Below are 22,597 nucleotides of genomic sequence, written 5' to 3'. Positions count from 1 at the left end.
GTTAAATAGTTCACTAGCCTCAAATTGCATCGAGTAAAATATTGCAACGTGGATCAGTTAACTGCTCACTTTCTCATGACAGCTTTTAAAGATAATGCTACTCGCAATGGCAACTTAACTTTGAAAGCCTGTTATCTTACGGATAGTAGAACCTGTTAGAGTTTCCACTTTTATTAACTTATCTTACCATAAACACAGTCATCATCAGATAATGTTCTTATCAAACGAATTATACAGTGATTTTATTGTCCAGTGGTCAAGGGCGTCGTTCAGAGCAAAGGAGTAGCTACATCCGCAGTGGCAACTCGCAGAAATTAATCTTATCAGATAATTGTAAACTGATACCCCTGAGTCATCCAGACAACTACTGAGGTGATTGGGTCAGTAACTGTCTGTTGTTGTGTGATTATGCTGAGAACTTGCACACTAACCATCGCTATGCATTCACGTCGGTCAACAGTCGCAGCGTTGCTGTTATTCACCTTTGCAACAGTTGTCAAGGTAACGGCTTCTTTTCGCTCCTTTTCACCACATGGAAGTATAGAGAATAACGTAAAACAATTTCTGTCTTATTCATAATAAGAGCGATCCTCTTTGCTTTTCTGCGTCGTGAGTCAATACATTATTAATTTAAATTTCTTTCCGCCTTGTAGCGTGAAGCACAGTTCTCTCGGGAGGCTACCGACGCAGTTAATTTGTTAGTGATATTGGCGGGTGCTGTTAGAGGGAGGTGAATGTCAATAACTTTATTTAGGTAAATAAATAAAGGGGTCATACGTCTTATCTCTAAAGCATTTGGTAAAATATCTTCGCATTTTATTCATTGATTCTCGAAATAGAATATTCCCAAGGTCTGCTCACATTATTTGCAATGTGTTTCCTGTCATACTTGCTGAACAAAAATGTTTTCTTCCCTTCATTACATTCACCATCTACAGTCATTTGGAGGCAAATATTCTACTGATTGCAGACGGAAGACGTGCTGGTGACCGTGGAGCAGGGAACGCTGAGAGGGACCACAGCCACGAGCGTCTACAACACCTCCTACACGGCCTTCCTGGGCATCCCGTATGCTCAGCCTCCACTCGGCGAGCTGCGCTTCCAAGTGAGTAATCACTGTGTGAACGTGAGACTGTCTTAGGAAGCAATCGAACAAATGTTGAACAGTCTGAGAGAATTTTGTCAGCCAACGGCCTTGCCGCAGTGGTAACACCGGTTCACGTCTGAACACCGAAGTTAACTGCTGTCGGGCTGGGCTAGCACTTGGATGGGCGACCTTCTGATCTGCTGAGCACTGTTGGCAAGCGGGGTGCACTCAGCCGTCGTGAGGCAACTGAATAGCTACTGGATTGTGAAGTAGCGGCACCGGTCCCGTAAACTGACATACTGCCGGGAAAGCGGTGTGCAGACCGCAAGCCCCCTCGATATCCGCATCCAGTGGCGCTGGTCGGTACCACTGGGATTTCATGGCCTGTTCGGACGGAGTTCAGTTCAGTTTTATGAATTTTACGCTACTGGCCATTAAAATTGCTACACCACGAAGATGACGTGCTACAGACGCGAAATTTAATCGACAGGAAGAAGATGCTGTGATATGCAAATGATTAGCTTTTCAGAGCATTCACACAAGGTTGGCGCCGGTGGCGACACCTACAACGTGCTGACATGAGGAAAGTTTCCAAGCGATTTCTCATACACAAACAGCAGTTGACCGGCGTTGCCTGGTGAAACGTTGTTGTGATGCCTCGTGTAAGGAGGAGAAATGCGTACCATCACGTTTCCGACGTTGTTAAACGTCGGATTGTAGCCTATAGCGATTGCTGCTTATCGTATCGCGACATTGCTGCTTGCGTTGGACGAGATGAAATTATTGTTAGCAGAACATGGAATCGGTGGGTTCAGGAGGGTAATACGGAACGCCGTGCTCGATCCCAACGGCCTCGTATCACTAGCCGTGGAGATGACAGGCATCTTATCCGCATGGCTGTAACGGATCGTGCAGCCACGTCTCGATCCCTGAGCCAACAGACGTATGCAAGTCAACAACCATCTTCACGAACAGTTCGACGACGTTTGCAGCAGCATGGACTATCAGCTCGGAGACCATAGGTGCGGTTACCCTTGACGCTGCATCACAGACAGGAGCGCCAGCGATGGTGTACTCAACGACGAACCTGGGTGCACAAATGGCAAAACTTCATTTTTTCGGATGAATCCAGGTTCTGCTTACAGCATCATGATGGTCGCATCCGTGTTTGGCGACATAACGGTGAACGCACATTGGAAGCGTGTAATCGTCATCGCCATACTGGCGTAATACCCGGCGTGATGGTATGGGGTGCCATTGGTCATACGTCTCGTTCACCTCTTGTTCGCATTGACGGCACTTTCAACATTGGACGTTACATTTCAGATGTGTTACGACCCGTGGCTCTACCCATCATCCTATCCCTGCGAAAACCTACATTTCAGCAGGATAATGTTGCAGGTCCTGTACGAGCCTTTCTGGATACAGAAAATGTTTGACTGCTGCCCCGGCCAGCACATTCTCTAGACCTCTAATCAATTGAAAACGTCTGCTCAATGGTGGCTGAGCAACTGGCTCGTCACAATACGCCAGTCACTACTCTTGATGAACTGTGGTATCGTGTTGAAGCTGCATGGGCTGCTGTACCTGTACACGCCATCCAAGCTCGGTTTAACTCAATGCCCAGGCGTATCAATGCCGTTATTACGGCCAGCAGTAGTTGTTCTGGTTATGATTTCTCAGGATCTATGCTCCCAAATTACGTGAAAATGAATTTTTTTTTTAAATCCTATGGGACTTAACTGCTAAGGTCATCAGTCCCTAAGCTTACACACTACTTAACCTAAATTATCCTAAGGACAAACACACATACCCATGCCCAAGGGAGGAATAGAACCTCCGCCGGGACCAGCGGCACAGTCCATGACTGGATCGCCTTTAGACCACTCGGCTAATCCCGCGCGGCGAAAATGTAATCACATGTCAGTTCTAGTATAATATAGTTGTTCAATGAACCCGTTTAACATCTGCATTTCTTCTTGGTGTAGCAATTTTAATGACCAGCAGTGTATAATCCATGTTTCAGCCTTCGGAGAGTATCATCTAAACACGCTGCAGATTTCGGCTCACGCCTTCATCTATCCGAATGTTAAACAGCAAAGTACAACATTTAGACGCCTGCCAAATTTTGGACCAGGCACAAATATTAGTTTGACAAAATACTTACAACTGACTAGGCGGTGGCAACGGGGTATGATAAAAGAAATTTCATTTAAAACTACTTCCCACTGTATCATAAACGCTATAGTATTTGCGAAACAAGTAGTTCATCTAATGTTACGATATTAAACATCTTCGGGGAGATTGACTGATGGTATGTTTTTCGGTTTCCAGTTGATGACTGCACCAGAAACACAGTTTTTGGGGAACTGCTTCAGGTGGGCCTGCTGCTAGGATTTAAACAATTCTTTAAGTTATTGTTGTTGTTGCACCCATATTCGTAGCCATGCTCGATTTAAGACGCCTGCTGCTCATTTTGATTTGCCTGTTGTATGATTTGCAAATTGTGTGGTTTGCAAAGCATGTATGTACATGTAGTTGCAGACGTAGGCAAAGATAGGTTGAAGGATAATCAGAAACACACCTGATTGAAACAGCCAAGGAAATCAGCTGTGGCTGAGCACTGCCTTCACTCACGACACGAATGGCCAGAATCATCGTGCAGGCGCCGGGTACCAAGGAAAGAATAAGTAAGAATTGGATCGAAATAAAGACGGCAACAATCTGTATAATTATAGGCGGAGATTTTAATCTAAGCAGTGACTGATATTCGACAAAGCTTATCAAGTTCTTCTGGTCATCTCACCACTCAGAGCCAAACAATACTGAGATAAGGTTTCACGGAAAAACGACGAGGGCAGAACAAAATACGAATGCGCTCTGAAGGACTTACCCGGCGACCACAGTTGATCTCTGCTAAGAATGTAGAAGTTACACCGACGATGTATCAGAAAAGTTTCTCCTAAGTCCAAGCAATAAATAGATATAGCATCAATATCCAAAGCATCTGAAGAAGCTGAGTAGTTAAGTCGTTAAATGCTGTAGTCAAAATGGAATCATAAATTCTGTTAGCTTTCCGAAAACACGACGTTTCTATAGTTAATGCTGCTCACATGAGTGTACTATTTAGAAAATGAATCAGTTTCACTAGAAAAATAACATATGCACTCACGTAGACTCACCTTTTGTGAAAGTTTTTGCGGTTTTATGAACATTTCATTCATAGGAAAGTCTTTTCATATCCTTTAGTAGCTCAACAACACTGTTTCAAAGGGTCTACGTTTCGATATAAATACAACTGTTTCCACATGTACATCAAGACAAGAGACTGCTAGATATTTGCAGGATACATACATAAACAAAACACACAAACACCACAAGGTAGCGTCGCTAGGCATAGAACTTTATTTGTGTCAAAGCGAAAACTTTGTCTCTAACTTTCTAGATTACTCGTGAAAGACTTTAGATTTGTTTCATACTGAAATCTCTGATTCATGGCAACAGGCGCCGCAACCGGCTACCAGTTGGAAGGGAGTCCGTGAAGCCACAGAGTACGGCAGCGACTGCGTGCAGTCGGACGGCACCGGCTCGGAGGACTGCCTCTACCTGAACGTGTTTGTGCCGGGCGTCCCAGAGGAGGGTGCCGGGCTGCCCGTCATGTTCTGGGTGCATGGCGGAGGGTTCGTCGACGGCAGTGGCTCAGACGAGGAGCATGGTCCGGACTTTCTCATTTCCTATGGTGTCATACTGGTCACCATCAACTACCGCCTAGGAGCGACAGGTACGTTCATCTGTCCGTGTCCATAACGCTCCTTGCCGCTCACATGGATTCTCAGTGTTATTTATGCTTCCTTATCCCTATGTTTTTCAGTTTTGGTGTGCATTTCTTCTCCCTTGTTATCTCTAGTTTCCCATCTGGATGATGTTTCCTGCTTCACTTTTCATTTTTCTGACTAGTGCTTCATTTTTTATCCTCCATTAGGTATTCTTTCCTCTAGACCCTGAAATTTTCTCTCAGGTAATTTAGTTTTAATTTCTTTGTAAATTCTACTAATTGATTTCCTCTTCTTCCAACTAATATTCCTCTTCGTCTCTCTCCTCCTCATCACCACCACTATCATCATCATCATCATCATCATCATTACCACCACCATCATCATCTTTTCTCCACCAAACATTCTTCGCTATTCCCATTCATAAGGTTGACTGTGTAACTGCAGTGTTTCACAAATTCGTTCCATTTCGTCGCATATATGATGTAACCTGTATTCCTCATTTTACATTGACACAGAATATTCACTGTGTCCCAAAACACGTGGAAGTCCTCGATAATTAATTATAATATCTAAAGAACGTTCTGAGAAAAATGGTAGGTAAGGCATTGCGTATTTTCATCCGCAACTATCAGTCGAAACTGTTTGCTTGCTGATATAACAGTGAAACTATTATTTCTTTCTGCTTGCTACAGTGAACATTTTTAACGACATAAAGCTGGTTAAAAGACACGTATCATGAAGTACCACCTCTCAGTGGTAATGTGGTGAGTTTCCACAAATCATGATACACTATGTGATCAAAAGTAATCGGACACCTGGCTGAAAATAACTTACACGATCGTGGCACCCTCCATAGGTAATGCTGGAATTCAGTATGGTGTTGGCCCAACCTTAGTCTTAATGACAGCTCCAACTCTCGCAGGCATACGTTCAGTCAGATGCTGGAAAGTTTCTCGGGGAATGGCAGCCCATTCTTCACGGAGTGCTGCACTAAGCAGAGGCATCATTGTCGGTCTGTGGGGCCTGGCACGAAGTCGACGTTCCAAAACATCGCGAAGGTGTTATACAGGATTCAGGTGAGGAATACAAGCAGGCCAGTCCCTGGCAGGGATGTTATTGTCGTGTAACCACTCCGCCACAGGCCGTGTATTATGAACATTGGTCAGATCGTGTTGGAATATGCAATCGCCATTCCCGAATTGCTCTATAAAAGTGGGAAGAAGAAGGTGCTTAAGACATCAGTGTAGGCCTGTGCTGTGATAGTGCCACGCAAAATAAGCGGCCTGCATGAAAAACAAGAGCACATCATAACACCACCGCCTCCGAATTTGACTGTTGGCACTACACACTCTGGCAGATAACGTTCACCGGGCATTCGCCATACCCACATCCTGCCATCGGATCTCCACATTGTGTACCGTGATTCGTCACTCCACACAACGTTTTTCCACTGTTAGATCGTCCAATGTTTACGCTCCTTACGCCAAGCGAGGCGTCGTTTGACATTTACCGGCGTGATGTGTGGCTTATGAGCAGCCGCTCGACCATGAAATCCAAGTTTTCTTACCTACAGCCTGCCATAGTACTTGCAGTGGAACCTGACGCAGTGTGGAATTCCTGTGTGATGGTCTGGATAGATGTCTGCCTATTACACATTACAACCCTCACCAACTGTCGGCGGTCTCTGCCAGTCAACAGACAAAGTCGGCCTGTACGCTTTCCACTTCACTATCACATCGGAAACAGTGCACCAAGGGATATTTAGGAGTGTGGAAATCTCGCGTACAGACGTCTGACACAAGTGACAGCCAGTCACCTGTCCACGTTCGATGTCTGTGAGTTCCGCGGAGCGCCTTATTCTGCTCTCTCACGATGTCTAATGACTACTGAGGTCGCTGATATAGAGTACTTGGTAGTAGGTGGCAGCATAATGAACCTAATATGAAAAACGTATGTTTTTGGGAGTGTCCGGATACTTTTGATCACATAGTGTATTTGTGTTGGGCTGAATTCTGCCTACACGCTGCAGTACCAGCTCTGACTGAAAACTGTTTGTGTGAGAAACGGCTCTGGGAATGCACATTATGGCACACATCATATGAAGCAATCAATTAGATTGATTTTATAACAAGTTTTATTTTGAACTCTATCAAGTCTTTCTACAGTCTGTAGGAGCAAGCACATTGTTGTGTTTACATAAACCATCAGTTAATTTTTATTTTTCACTAGATGAAAAACTTTCAAGAGGTTTCCATTCAGCAAAATTATCGCCCTTTACCACAGAGTTCCACTACTTCCCTTATATTTAGCGTATCTGCGCTGTGAAAGACTGCAGACAACACAAGACAGTTTTGTACTCAACACTGCGACAATGTCAAGCTATTTTCTTCCATGTAAGCTGTTGCCGTATTATGGTATTTACTTCTTAAGAACTGTTTCGTGTACTGATTACATCAGTTAACCACATACGCCCCCGATAGTCCTTTGTCAATTTCAGTAATTTTATGTGCATTTAGGCTAGTAAATAGTACGTATTTTCACTGTCTACTTCATTACTGAAATATCTTCGCTTCTGCACTTTATTTCTTAAATACTTCTCTTCCTCACAAAGAGATTTCTTTGTATTACGTTTAATTAATTACTATAACAACTAGTACGAGGGTAATCATAAAAGTAAGGTCTCCTATTTTTTATAAGTACTTAGACCCGTTTATTTTTATACAATGGCTTACATCAGTTTACAGCTTGAACATTTGTACAAGGTGAGTCATTTAACAAAAAAAATGGTTCAAATGGCTCTGAGCACTATGGGACTTAACATCTGTGGTCATCAGTCCCCTAGAACTTAGAACTACTTAAACCTAACTAACCTAAGGACGCCACACACCTCCATGCCCGAGGCAGGATTCGAACCTGCGACCGTAGCAGTCCCGCGGTTCCGGACTGAGCGCCTAGAACCGCTAGACCACCGCGGCCGGCTTAATCACCTAACATTACCGCTGGATATATTTCGTAGACCACATCAAATACTGACGAATCGATTCCACAGACCGAACTTGAGGAGAGGGGCTAGTGTAATTGGTTAATACAAACCATAAAAAAATGCACGTAAGTATGTTTCTTAACACAAACCTACGTTTTTTTAAATGGAACCCCGTTAGTTTTGTTAGCACATCTGAACATATAAACAAATACGTAATCAGTGCTGTTTGTTGCATTGTAAAATGTTAATTACATCCGGAGATATTGTATCCTAATGTTGACGCTTGAGTACCATTCCTCCGCTGTTCAATCGTGTGTATCGGATAGCACCGAATTACGTAGGGATCCAAAGGGAACGGTGATGGACCTTAGGTACAGAAGAGACCGGAACAGCACATTACGTCCACATGCTAACACCTTTTTATTGTTCTTTTTCACTGACGCACATGTACATTTACATGAGGGGTGAGGTACACGTACACACGTGGTTTCCGTTTTCAATTACGGTGTGGAATAGAGTGTGTCCCGACATGTCAGACCAATAGATGTTCAATGTGGTGGCCATCATTTGCTGCACACAATTGCAATCTCTGGCGTAATGAATGTCGTACACGCCGCAGTACATCTGGTGTAATGTCGCCGCAGGCTGCCACAATACGTTGTTTCATATCCTCTGGGGTTGTAGGCACATCACGGTACACATCCTCCTTTAACGTACCCCACAGAAAGAAGTCCAGAGGTGTAAGATCAGGAGAACGGACTGGCCAATTTTTGCGTCCTCCACGTCCTATGAAACGCCCGTCGAACATCCTGTCATGGGTCAGCCTAGTGTTAATTGCGGAATCTGCAGGTGCACCATCATCCTGATACCACATACGTCGACGCGTTTCCAGTGGGACATTTTCGAGCAACGTTGGCAGATCATTCTGTAGAAACGCGATGTCTGTTGCAGCTGTTTGGGCCCCTGCAGTGAAGTGAGGACCAATGAGGTGGTCGCCAATGATTCCGCACCATACGTTTACAGTCCACGGTCGCTGTCGCTCTACCTGTCTGAGCCAGCGAGGATTGTCCACGGACCAGTAATGCATGTTCCGTAGATTCACTGCCCCGTGGTTTGTGAAACCCGCTTCATCGGTAAACAGGTAGAACTGCAACACATTCTCTGTTAATGCCCATTGACAGAATTGCACTCGATGATTAAAGTCATCACCATGTAATTGCTGATGTAGCGACACATGAAACGGGTGAAAGCGGTGACGATGCAGTATGCGCATGATACTACTTTGACTCAGTCCACCGGCTCTCGCAATGTCCCGTGTACTCATGTGTGGGTTCATGGCAACAGCTCATAACACACCAATTGCACCCGCTTCTCCTGTGACGGGCCTGTTACGGACCCGTTTGCGTGCTACGACCATATCTGTTGCATACAGTTGGCGGTAGATGTTTTGCAATGTGCGGCACGTTGGATGCTCTCTGTCCGCGTACCGTTCTGCATACACCCTGCAGGCTTCAGCTGCATTTCGTCGACACTCGCCATAGATAAGTATCATCTCCGTCTTTACAGAGTTCGAATACACCATGGTCACAGTTCCTACAACACTACACTATCACAGACGTCTGGTAACACGGTGTACTACAGTTGGTCTGCGTGCGGAGACGAATGCAGAATAACAACAGCAGCAAGCGCTACATGCGGACACTGCGACAGCTAGACCAAACCACAACAGTGCACTACAGCCACACTCGTAAACACGGTCGTCATCGTAAACATGTCCCTGCAGATGCTGCTCGCCGACCGTGGCCCGTGTTTGTTACAACACGCAACTGAATGTCGGAGGTTTCAAGCGTCAACTTTAGGTTACAATATCTCCGGATGTAATTAACATTTTACAATGCAACAAACGGCACTGATTACGTATTTGTTTATAACTTCAGATGTGCTAACAAAACTAACGTGATTCCATTTAAAAAAACGTAGGTTTGTGTTAAAAAAGATACTTCCGTGCATTTTTGGATGGTTTGTATTCAACAATTACACTAGCCCCTCTCCTTACGATCGGTCTGTGGAATCGGTTCGTCAGTATTTGATGTGGTTTACGAAATATATCCAGCGGTAACGTAAGGTGACTCACCCTGTATATTTTTCGACATAATCACTATTTCTTTCGATGGATTTTTGTAGACTCTGTGGCAGTTTTTGTATGCCCATGTCATACCCCTGAACATTTAGCTATTTTTGGACATAGTAACAATTTCTGTCGATGCATTTTTGTAGACGCTGTGGCACTTTTTGTATGCCCATTTCATACCAGCTCGCCGCCATGCTGTTCAGAAACTTATGAACCTCTTGTTTCACCTCGTCGTCGGGGCTGAATCGCTTTCCGGCCAAATGTTCTTTTAATCTAGGGAACAGGTGACAGTTACTGGTCGCCAAGTCAGGACTATAGGGCGGGTGGGTGATTATGTTCCACTGAAACTGTTGTCGGAGACCAACGGTTTGCCGAGCGATGTTTGGGCGAACGTTGTCATGGAGAATGTGTACGCCCTTGCTCAACACTCCTCTTCTCCGGTTCGGAATTGCCCGTTTGAGTTTTTTCAGAGTCTCACAGTACCTGTCAGCCATAATTGTGGTCCCAGCGATTCAGGCGAAAGAAGAGATTCATAACTTTCTGAACAGCATGGCGGCGAGCTGGTATGCTGACATTGGCATACAAAAAATGCCACAGCTTCAACAAAAATGCATCAACAGAAATGGTGATTATGTTCAAGCTGCAAACTGATGTAAATCATTGTGGAAATAAGCAGGTCTATGTACTTATAAAAAAATAGGCGACTTTACTTTTGGGATTACCCTCGTATTAGTTTGTATTTTGCTGGCTGGAACCGTTCATGCAACTACCCCATATAAAATGTCCCAGAGGCGTATTAAAATTTGTTCCTGTCCACCAGTAACAAACAGATTTTACGAGAGATTATCCTTGGTTGTAAGGAAAATACCGGATCTAATCATACCTCTCATTTATTCCCACATTTCCCCATTACCATTCGCCTCAGTGGTGCATAAGACCACACTACGAGCAATATACCGAGTTTTGACCGACTTCATTTTTTCACTTTTGAAAAAAGCCTTCGAAGACGACCTTAGAAACGTAACATGTGTGGAACACGATCTAACAGTAGGTACGTAACAGTGCCGCAAACTACGGTCACGCCACCAGGAGCAGAGATCCGACAAGGGGTTTCCCTATTGCATCTAATGTAAGCATACTTCATCTGCTTATTGCTGTGTCATACGGGTAACAAGTGCACTAAATCTGGACCTTGAGTTTTGGTACATATTATATAGCTCAAAAAGTATGTTGTGTGTAAATTCCATTATTACATATCGTAGCACTGAAGCTTTTCATAAAGAACTTCATTCCTTCTGTAGCCTCGATGCTTTTTTGATTGCCTCTTGTTTTGGTTCTCCAAAAAGATAAAATGAGGTGTTAGGTCTGATGAGTGTGCAGACCTCTTTTTTCCCGAAAGATCGATCCAATGATCTCCAAATGTCGTGTTAAGAAGTCCTAAAATTACCTGTGCATAGTGGGCTGGATATCGTCGATGTTAGTTCCACATGGAATACATTACATTTTGTGCCCGGCCCTCCAGTAAATTCAGTAGCATATTTGTATGGAAAAGTTGCTATTTAGAATCCCATTAATAAAAAAAGGAACTTTGGAAAGTTTGCATCATATGTAGCCGGACCAACGTCGTTGATTCCCCACATCTCTCAGTTAGCATGCATTTTCAAGTTACCAGTAATGCGTATTACGAAGACTGATTTGGTATTGGTTTGTAACGACACGTAATCCGAAAACAAGATATTTTATAAAAATGCCAGCTTATTTTTCAGTTTTCGTATACACCATTACAAGAATTAGGACCGATTTTTAAAATCATTGCTATGAAGGTATGGGTTGAACTAAAGACGGAAAGGATAAAATGTGTTTAAATGCATTTTAGTAGAAAAATCCTTTGGCTTATTTCAGCAGCATATTTAGCTGCCCCGTAGCTGCGCCTTAAATATGCTGAAATCTTTGTATCATATCTCTCATCAGATTCTGTTCATTTTCGTAAACTTATTTATTATGTTGGCGCATAAGTTCGTGGGAATTTTGTTTTGCATCTTGGTATGCCATCTGCTATGGGTTTATTTATCGATTATCATTTTTATTTGTAGTTCACTGCTGCTCTTGGCCTTTACATGTTGTCATTTTCTCATGTGGAAATAATGAGTGGAGTCGTGGACGCTAGGTAATGAAGTACCAAGGGGAGAAATCGTAACTTTTGCCTGTGTTCAATAGAAAGGTAACAGCAGCGGAGGCCGCCAGAAGTATTTGCGCCGTGTTTGAGGACAACGTTACTCGACAGTGCACAAGAAGAAGTCGTGTTTCTCGTTTTAATTAGATCGTTCTGACATTAGTGACTCCCCACGTTCAGGAAGACGTTCGGAGTTTGATAAAGATAGTTTAAACGCATTAATCCATGATGGTCCACGTCAGCGTTGTTGAGAACAGCTAAATGAGCTCTGATCATTCCACCATCATGCGACATTTCTATGCAATGGGGAAGGCTGAAACATGGGATGCATGGGTACCGCATGCTCTAAGTCAAATTACAAAAATCATTAAGAGGCCGCATGAGCATCTCTGTTTGCTAGTCATCATATCTTCGTGAAAAACACCCCTTCCTATCCATATTGTTACTGGCGACGAGCAGTGGTGTGTTTATGCTAACGTAAAGAAAAGAAAGCAATGGCAGATACTCTCCGTACAAAAACTTGTGCACATCCACAAAAGACAAATTTACGCACCTGGTACAACAGCGACGGTGCGGTGTACTTCGAATTGGTTCCACGCGGTGCAACCGCCAACGTTTACATTTACTGTCAACAACTGAGATGTCTTGCAGACGAAATCCAAGAACAACGAGCAGGAAAACTGTGGGAAGTGATGCTACTGCACGATAATGGCCGCCTGCATTCTGATAGGCTGACAAAACATATTATACAGGAGTTGGGTTGGAAAGTCTTTCCGCAGCTGCCTTATTCACCCGACCTTGTGCGCTCAGATTTTCACCTTTTCCGCTCTTTTTCGAACAACCGAGAAGGAAATTCCTTTTCTGATAAAAATGGGCTTCGAACATGGCTCGACAAGTCCTTCGCCTCAAAGCCATGTGATTTCTACAGTCTGGGAATCGAAAAGTTACACCAACACTGGCAGACTGATGTAAATAGTGAATGAGAGTATATAATTGATGACTAAAGTCTGTGTTATATGTGTCTGATTTATTTATTAAAGTTAGGGAAAAACGCTACGAACTTATGCACCAAGCCAATAATTCTTTACATTTCCAGTTTCATGTACTCATTTTTATAATGTTCGCAAAGACAGGTCGTGGGGCCTTGACACGTTCAGAAAAGTTTTTGCTGCTCTATCACTTTCGTGACATCAGCAATCAGATTAACCACAACCACCATCTCTACTCTTACATGCATTGAGAAAGGATGAGTAACTTCACAACAGTTACAACAGAAGACAGTTGATAGATGGCCTTCAAGTCCATTTGTAGACACAAGAAGCATACATGAGTTACGTGCTTGCTTATGAGTGGTACAGTAGGCCATAGACTTACGAAACCCATCCCTTAACGTAAATAAAGTGGTTAGCGACTTTATTATCTAAATACTATTTGATCAAGTTCTACACGTGCTATGCTACTGAATCCTCTTCGAAGACTCTTTGCAATGCTACAAAAAGTAATTTGTGGAGATGATGACTTGAATAAAAGTGTTTTATGTATTGACCATCATCCTTAAGTAGTAAATAAGTAGCTGTCTTGTTAAATATCAGCACTGTTACACAGGTTTTCTGAGTACGGGCGATTCAGTGGCACCTGGAAACGTGGGTCTCAAGGACCAGCAGTTGGCGCTCTCCTGGGTGCAGAGAAACATCGCCAGCTTCGGTGGCGACCCTCAGCAAGTAACACTTCAAGGGCAGAGTGCCGGTGGTTCTTCTGTCTCGCTTCACTTCGTGTCGCCAATGTCCTCAGGTCAGTATTTCTCAGCCTATCTCGTTAGCCGCTTACATTTTTTCTTCTATAGACCTCATTCTTTAAAAAATTTCGTAAAGAATCGTCTAAGAGCGGGGATCAGGAGATTAGAATGACTAAGAAACGGGATTCTTATGAACAGTTTATGAAATGAGAAACATTGACATCTATTTGGACAAAATAAACGAAAAATTTTCGTTTGAAGTTGAAAAAGGAGATTTCGGTTTATTATTGCACGACGATGAGGTCATTAACAACGAAATTGATGTAAAGGATACGGGCGGAGGTAGATCGAGTTCTTTAGAAACCACCATCTCAGTATTAGCCTAAAACTTATATGGAGAAGTCAAATTTAAGGTCAACCACTGATCTTTGCACCCATAGCGGGTGGTATTCATTTTTCGTAAAAATTTTCTGACAGGCTGTCCTCCCTCTACAGTAATTTTCCATCTCGAACTTCTCTTCATGCCATCCTTTTACTTAAATAGTAGCAAATCAAATAAATGAAGCGAGAAATTTTAGTAGATGCTGACTTTCTTAAATATCTCTTTAAATAACTGTTGCACATTACAGAGAAACTTCCGCTTTTACGTGAACATATGTACTCCAAACGTCCTTTGCCGCATGTTCGACTCCAGTCAATGCTTAAATTTCGTCGTTGCACCAATAGAGTTGTGAAAGATGGCGGAGGAACAGACAGAGGGTCTGGGTTGGGGAGGCTCTTCCCTTGGGGTGGGATGCTGCACCTAAAAGGCGGAAAAGTCAACTATTATCAGGGCAAGAGGACGGAGAAGGCAATGGAAGCTACTGCATGGAGACAGGACAAGTGAGTTGTAACTGGAAAGTGTCGTGGTGACATGGCAAAAGACTCAAGACTGGTCCCGTCGATCGGGTGGCCGTAACGAAGATGGATGCCCATGAGAAAAAAATTAAAAATATCAACGAAATTGTAATGTTCTGCGACTCATCACACGGTATGTCATAAGAAGCTAGAAAATGCAAAAGGGGGAAGTTAAAGTCTCAGTCTAGATTTAAGGGGTCAGTGAAGGGAAATGGAATGAACATGATTCCTGGTCAGACAAATATAGGGTAATATCACAAGTAACATGAAAGAATGTATCGAGAGTAGGGTTCTTTTATGCATAAGAAGATAGCACAGAGAGTTGATTACTATGAAACGCTCAGCTATAGGTTATTCTCACCCTCCGTGTCCAGCGACTAACTCTACTTCTTTCGACAGCGTATGCTCCACAGACTTTGCACAAGCATTTGTGAATATTCCCCACAGTTTTCTTTCTCTGCAGTGAGAGGTTCAACGAAGGCACGTTGCTTGTAGCGTACAACACATACAGACGTCATTTTCAAACTGTCCTGCAGCTACACTATCTGTCGGAAGTGACGGAAACTTGGCGCACTCACTCAGGAGACTTCAGATAATACATATGTAACGTTTCGCATTCGTAGAACTGTTTTCAGCTGAGAAAAAAAATGCAGTGCATTACTTTCTGGCAACCCTCGTACATTGGCGTCAAGAGGATCGTATGGAAAATGAAGAACAAGGGACAGGATATGTGTTAAGACTTCAAGGCACAGCTTCCGTGCTACTTGGGGGAACTGTAGCGCGTAAAAACCGTAGGGAAATGCAGAGATTGGAGTATATCCAACAGAATATTGACGTTGTGTGCTAATGTTACTATGAGATGAAGAGGTAGGCACAGGAGATGAATTCGAGGAATTCAAGGCGGGCCTCATCTAGACGTTCAGAACACTGACGACACTTTGTAAGGCTCTACTGAGTGAGTGGCTAAGAGTACTTCGTTCCAACATGAGCAGTTTTCCATCGTATTCTATTCGATTACCTATTCGAGTACTTAGCAAGGGAAAAATTAGATTCTAAATGTCACTAGGCGTTCCCTAATCTCTGTTACCCCGTTCGTACACGAAGCATACAGTGGTGGCAGCAACGTAGTTAGTTCTTCGATTACTAGTCCCTCAAAGTTTCTCATCAGTGTTTGACGAGAACAGCGTCAATTTTCCTCCTAAGATCTACATATACGTTCCCCAGACACCCCTATTGGGTATTTTACGTAAAATAAAAAGCAGCAATCAAATGGGAGAGAAGGAAATGGATGTTTCATGCCCAGTCGAGTAAGGTGTAATTTGAGGCGGAACGGAAAATTATGGAGGACGTGGATAAAATCGGCCATTTCATTTTCAGAGGAACATTTCCGCAAATTGCTTTCTAAGGTATAGAGAAATTACATAAATATAGATAGTTGGACGCGGATTCAAACTCCCCGTGACAGCAATAATTGGCCAGATATCAAAGGTATAGAAACTGTAAAATAAAGTATTTGACGTGTTATTCGAGACAGAGGAAATAAAATTATTTGTGCTTCAATGTGATAAAATACGCGTATAGTTGTGTAACTGCGAAATGATGAGAAATTTCATTGGATTGGGGTGCACAGTGAATTTGTTAGTACTGTGTAGTGCTTTAGGAATGACGATAATGTCTTTCGTACAAGAAACACGCACAAATAACACCTATATATTCATGCCCATCAGTGTGTCGGTATTTTTCCAAACTACGAGATGAGGCAAAGCAAGAGTACTCACCAAAAGTCGTTAAGAGTTAGTGGCTTTTTAGAGGCGACCTTCATCAATAAAAAGATTGAAACGGACAATTTCTTTAAAGGATACAGAGCGTGAACCACGATCAGGTACAGACACAGACAGACCAAATGGAAGCTGCATAGTTAGAGCTTACTACAACACAAAACTGAAAAATCGACAAGAGTTTGGTACGCATAATACAAGTAACGCAAAAGATCACCAAATAACGCCTTTACTCAGTAGAATTTCCATAGTGGAATCCGGCCCCGTACTTCGAAAGATGAAATATTTGTGCTACATGAGTGTATTGAGCTTTACATTTGGTTCGATACCATCGGTTCTTGCGAGAAATCAGTGACTGTTTTGGTCTCTTAAGAGTGTACTATATTTTCTTATGTTCCAATATACAAAAAAAATTTATTTCAAAAGTAGATAGTGTCTGTATGTGGACCTTTCAAGGGCATCTACTCAAATCTTGACCTTTCTAACAACGCTTTTCTAGCTTCAATACACATAGTGTATAAGTTATCTCTTTTTTCTATTTTGACCTTCTCCGAGTTTGTATTGAATGAGTTCACAGGTTTGTTTTCGCGACTCATCATTGAGAGCGGCAACTTCATCGCCCGGCCTATACTGCAGGCGACAGCGGCACGGCAACGTGCATTCCGTCTGGGAGCCGCCCTCGGGTTTCAAACAGACGACTCGCAGCAGCTCATCTCCTTCCTGCGGTCTGTGAACGCTACAGACCTACTAGTGGACAGTTCACTTATACTGACAGATGAGGTACGCGAGTCACAAGAATTTTATTTTTCAGTTTGTCTTTTTCATTCTGTAGACGTTGATGAAATTATAGATCACTATCCTACACTATAAATCCCTTCACAAGGCAGACAACAAAGAAAGTACATTTCGCTACCTAAAGCTTATAAAAGTGCAAGAGCAGAATAGTCACACAAAATCAGAATTCCTGTAGCATGCGGTAGCAATAATATATGCCGCCTAAAATTAAAAACAGCAATTAGGAGGGGCAAGGCGGTTTTGCTCATAACGGCAAAAACGCTTTGATATTAACAAGATTGCGTATTTTCCAACTACGCCACATTACTGAGTACCGAAAGCTACAGTTTCAGTGTCTCATAGAGACATTCCCACGGTGAAATGTAGTGATGCGAACAAAATACGTGGTTTCAGTCAAAGTATTATAGCTGATTGTCAGTATCTAAAGGTACGCAGATGTTCTAAACTACCACATAAGTGCAAGATATATGGAGATCTGGATGTCCATAACGTGAGATCCCAAAAGAAAAACAGACTAACTGGAAACAGTTTCTCGTCTAATCAGGACGAGCTCCATTATTCCAAAGGTACATAATCACGAAGTTACTCAAAGCGGGATCTGCAGTGCTGCTCGCAAAGAAGTATTTCTCTACATTCATTGCATTATACTTAAGAAAGATACTGGAGAGCCTGTCACCCCACTACATACTGACAGACAAATGGAAAAGAAACATTATTTTTCACATCAGGATGTATGCTAAGGATTTTGGAGAACTACGTCGTTTACCGCGTGGTATTGTACCATACTTATTTGAAAGTAACGCTGCAGTCTTAGACTCAGCGCATGACGATAAGATGCGTACCATATTTTCTAAGGAGTGTCTGTTCATCCAACTTTGATAAACGTAGTAATTCGTCACAGAATATTTCCGGAACAGTACCAGCCAAATACTCCTGCACACAATGCTGCCCTGAGCAGCCGCTGGTGAAGTATCAGCGCAGCAGAAGTGCAGTAGCGAGTCGCATATTTAGCTTTCAAATTTGTTTTGTAGTTTGATTCTTAATTTCTTTCCGAGTGTTTGTGCTCTTGCATATTTAATTACATAAAATCCTTGCGTATTCTCGTATTTGAGAGGAGTAATATTTCTTATTGATAGCCGTAGAGTATAAACTCGCGGAGTCGTTAGATATTAGCAGTAGGACGGATAGGGTGTGTGCGTGCTGTGTGCGGGCGCAGGAGGAACTGGCCGCGGTTCGCGACCAGCTGAGCGTGCTGTTGGCCACGGTCAGCCGCCTTCAGGCTGCTGCCTCGAGGTGCAGCGAGGGCGGAGGGTCCGGCGCGTCGGTTGAGACACCCCAGGTGTCGCTTGTTGCGTCGCTGCCTCAGCCGCCGAGGCACCTTCCAGTGTACCCGGCGCGTTGGGGCCGCCCTCACCTCAGGGTGAGTGGCGGACTGCAACGCGTTCGCGTCGCTCGAGGCGGAGGGTCAATGTGGAGGCTGGCCGGCTGGCCTCGCCCGTTCATCCTGTCAGTGGGCAGGTGGCCGCTCCTTGAGCAGGGCCCGAGCAGTCACACGGGGGCAAAGGCTTGCTGGTTATTGGGAGCTCCAACGTAAGGCGGGTGATGGAGCCCCTTAGGGAAATAGCGTACAGGGCTGGAAAGAAATCCAACGTGCACTCGGTTTGTCTGCCGGGGGGCCTCATCCAAGATGTGGAGGCGGCCTTGCCTGCGGCTATCGAGCGTACGGGGTGCAGTCGTCTGCAAGTAGTTGCTCACGTCGGCACCAATGATGTCTGTCGCATGGGTTCTGAGGCGATCCTCAGTTCGTACAGGCGGCTGGCGGATTTGGTGAAGACCGCTGGCCTCGCACGCGGGGTGCAAACAGAGCTCTCTATTTGCAGCATCGTTCCCAGAGTGGATCGGGGTCCTTTGGTTTGGAGCCGAGTGGAGGGTCTCAACCAGAGGCTTCGTCGACTCTGTGACGGTATTGGCTGCAGATTTCTAGACTTGCGCTATTGAGTGGGGAATTGTGGTACGCCTCTAGATAGGTCAGGGATACACTACACAAAGGAAGCGGCTACTCGGGTAGCAGAGTACTTGTGGCGTGCATATGGTTTTTTTTTTAGGCTAGGTAGTAGTGCGAGGTGTTCTGATGAACACTCACCAGTCGACGTGCAGGCAGGGAAATCAGGATGCGCTCAGTATAAAGACACTTCAGCTATCAAGATACTAGCAGTAAATTTTCAGAGTGTACGGAATAAAGTTCTTGAATTTACTGCCCTCCAGGAATTTACTGCACGTCCAGCACGAACGCTGGTCCAACTGAGGCGCCAGGTGGAAATGGCATGGCAAGCCGTTCCACAGGACTACATCCAGCATCTCTACGATCGTCTCCATGGGAGAATAGCAGCCTGCATTGCTGCGAAAGGTCGTAGTGCCGACATTGTGCATGCTCTGTTGCCTGTGTCTATGTGCCTGTGGGTCTGTCAGTGTGATCATGTGATGTATCTGACCCCAGGAATGTGTCAATAAAGTTTCCCCTTCCTGGGACAATGAATTCACGGTGTTCTTATTTCAATTTCCAGGAGTGTATATCACGAATGCGGTAAATCCGACCACAAGAAAAAAAATCAGAAATCCTGCTAATCGAAAGTGTCAAAGGCTCTGACAATTTAAATTTATATCCTCAGTGTTTGTGAGGGAGAATTACAGGACCCGTTGAATGGAATGAACAGTTTACGGAGCACAGAATATGGATTGTGAATTAACCAAAGAACATTTAAAATATTTAGGAGCCCCAGAAATTAGATTTATAACAAGCTTGACAACAAAAGTGTGGATGACGAACTGAAGGAATTGTGCTGCCTTTCATGGAAAACAGCGCATGGTGAGTGAAAATATATAGGATATATGAAACAAGCTCACTAGCGAAGGCAAACTTCTAAAATCTACCACTGGCCTTGATGAGAAGAATTAACGTCTTCTGAGATCGCAAGTTTGTGTCATATCACTGTATGGATGTGAATGACGGATTGTGGAAAAATCGGTGGCGAAGAGAAGCTAGGCGACTGATACGCAATGTTACGGAAGGATACTGAAAGTTAACTAACTAGTAAGGTAAGAGACGAAGAGTTTCATCCTGAATTTCTGATTTAATACTGATTTTCGACCTGATACAAACAACTGCCATTCATAATACACGGTCAGCAAATTTCGGTATTGTGCCATTTAAAATGTGTCGAATTCAGATAGTCCTGTGATACTAATGACAGCGATCGTACATGGTGGAAAATGGAACTGTATTTGTATAAATTTGTGGCTCTGGCAACCTGTATGAAAAACATTATTTAAAACTGATGTTCGGCAAACATGGGACAAACAAACAACAAACATTGCATCATACTGGGCAATGAAAGTCTTTCTCGTAACACATTTCACTCCACTTGTTTCACTGCAGTTGAATATAGGTATCTGCAATGGGGGAAAGAGGGTGCACTGCACCCCTACCCCTACTGCCTGTAATCTGGAATACAGAGTCTTCCTTCATGTACTTAGTGAATAACCGTCATATCGCTTTTATGTCACCTATAAAAGTTAGTTCTTATGTCGTAAAGGACTAACTCATCTGTATAAAAATGGAAAATATACGAACTTGCCCCACCATTTTAAAATTTCTGTGGACGTAAATGTAACTTCAAGGATTGTTAATACTTCATAATTTAATGTCTAGAAGTCGTGTTTACAAGGTGATGGCTTTGAGAAACAAAGATTATTCCTCTAGCATACTTCGGTTATACACACAAAGTACATCTAAAGAAACGGTATCGCTTCGGAATATGATTCAAGCGAATTAAAGTAGCTTTAGATTGTTAACCTTTGGATTAATTCTAATAACTAAATTACAGTGACGGAGAGAAATAGTATCACCAAGGAAGAGTTGTGTGACATAAACAAAAGTTGGGAGCCACGTTCCTACAACTGAAAGATTGTCATTCAAATTTTGCGGAAGTCGCATAAGTCTGGCGCACGTAGCGCCTCTACGAGCATGCATATTAGGTTTGCTTTAAATACACGCTCTAAGGGTCATGAGTGTTAATTACCTTTAGGATTGGACGTGGTGAGTTGACGTTAGTCAAGAATGCCTTTAGGGGACAAAGGCGGCGTTATCAGCACCTCAATGAGTTCAAACGAGGTCGTGTAATGGGGCTACGAGAAGTTGGATGTTCCTTCTGCGATACTGCAGAAAGACTTGGCTGGAATGTCGCTGGCAGGGGTGGTCACGGGAATGTACGGTCGCAAAAAGACAGGCTCCGGACAGCCACATGATACTACCAAGAGAGAAGACCGTAGTGTTCGGCGTTGGCGCTGTCACATCGCACTGCATCTGCAGCAGCAATCTGAGCGGCAGTTCACACAGCTGCGACACGACGAACTGTCACAAATCGGTTACTTCAAGAACGTCTCCATGTCAGATATCCTATCGCGTGCATTCCACTGATTAAAAAACACTGCCATTTGGGACTTCAGTTGTGTCAAGAGAGAGCTCAGTACAATGCAGGGTGGAGGTCTGTTGTATTTTATCACGAAAACTGATTCTCTGTCGGTGGCAGTGGTGGCCGACTTTTGGGCAGAAGGAGGCCAAGTGAGGATCTGCCACCAACCTGTCTGTGCGTTAGACACAGTGGGCCTACACCTCGAATTATGGTCTGGGGAGCGATTTCGTATGACAGCAGGAGCACCCTGGTGGTTATACCACGCATCCTGCCCGCGAATTTGTACGTCAGTCTGATGATTCGACCTGTTGTGCTGCCATCATGACCAGCATTCCAACGAACGTGATCCAACAGGATAATGATCCCAATATGCTCTACAGAGTACCTTGGCCTGCTCATTTACCGTATCTGTCTCCAATCGAGCACGTATGGGACATCATCGGACGACAACTTCAATGTCGTTCACAAACAGCTATAACTGTCTCTGTATTGGTTCAAATGGCTCTGAGCACTATGGGACTCAACGTCTGAGGTCATTAGTCCCCTAGAACTTAGAACTACTTAAACCTAACTAACCTAAGGACATCACACATATCCATGCCCGAGGCAGGATTCGAACCTCCGACCGCAGCGGTCTCGCGGTTCCAGACTGCAGCGCCTAGAACCGCACGGCCACTTCGGCCGGCTCTCCCTGTATTGACCGTCCAAGAGCAACAAGCAGGGAACCCCATCCCACAAACTGATATCAGACACCTGTACAACACAATGCG

At 43.8% G+C, this 22,597-nt stretch overlaps 1 protein-coding gene across 1 annotated transcript in view; it reads left to right on the top strand.

Moving 5' to 3' along the window:
- The first annotated feature begins 399 nt into the window (after positions 1-399).
- The window catches only part of LOC126176805 (cholinesterase-like), a 69,789-nt gene continuing 47,591 nt past the window's right edge, over positions 400-22,597 (top strand). The window contains exons 1-5 of the mRNA XM_049923985.1: positions 400-501; positions 971-1,105; positions 4,592-4,868; positions 13,756-13,941; positions 17,138-17,340. Coding sequence (XP_049779942.1) covers positions 409-501; positions 971-1,105; positions 4,592-4,868; positions 13,756-13,941; positions 17,138-17,340 — 894 coding nt within the window. The 5' untranslated portion in view covers positions 400-408. The remainder of the gene's footprint in view (positions 502-970; positions 1,106-4,591; positions 4,869-13,755; positions 13,942-17,137; positions 17,341-22,597) is intronic.

Source organism: Schistocerca cancellata, chromosome 3, assembly GCF_023864275.1.
Source record: "Schistocerca cancellata isolate TAMUIC-IGC-003103 chromosome 3, iqSchCanc2.1, whole genome shotgun sequence".
In the NCBI taxonomy this organism is placed as follows: domain Eukaryota; kingdom Metazoa; phylum Arthropoda; class Insecta; order Orthoptera; family Acrididae; genus Schistocerca; species Schistocerca cancellata.
This window is presented reverse-complemented; position numbering and strand designations above follow the sequence as displayed.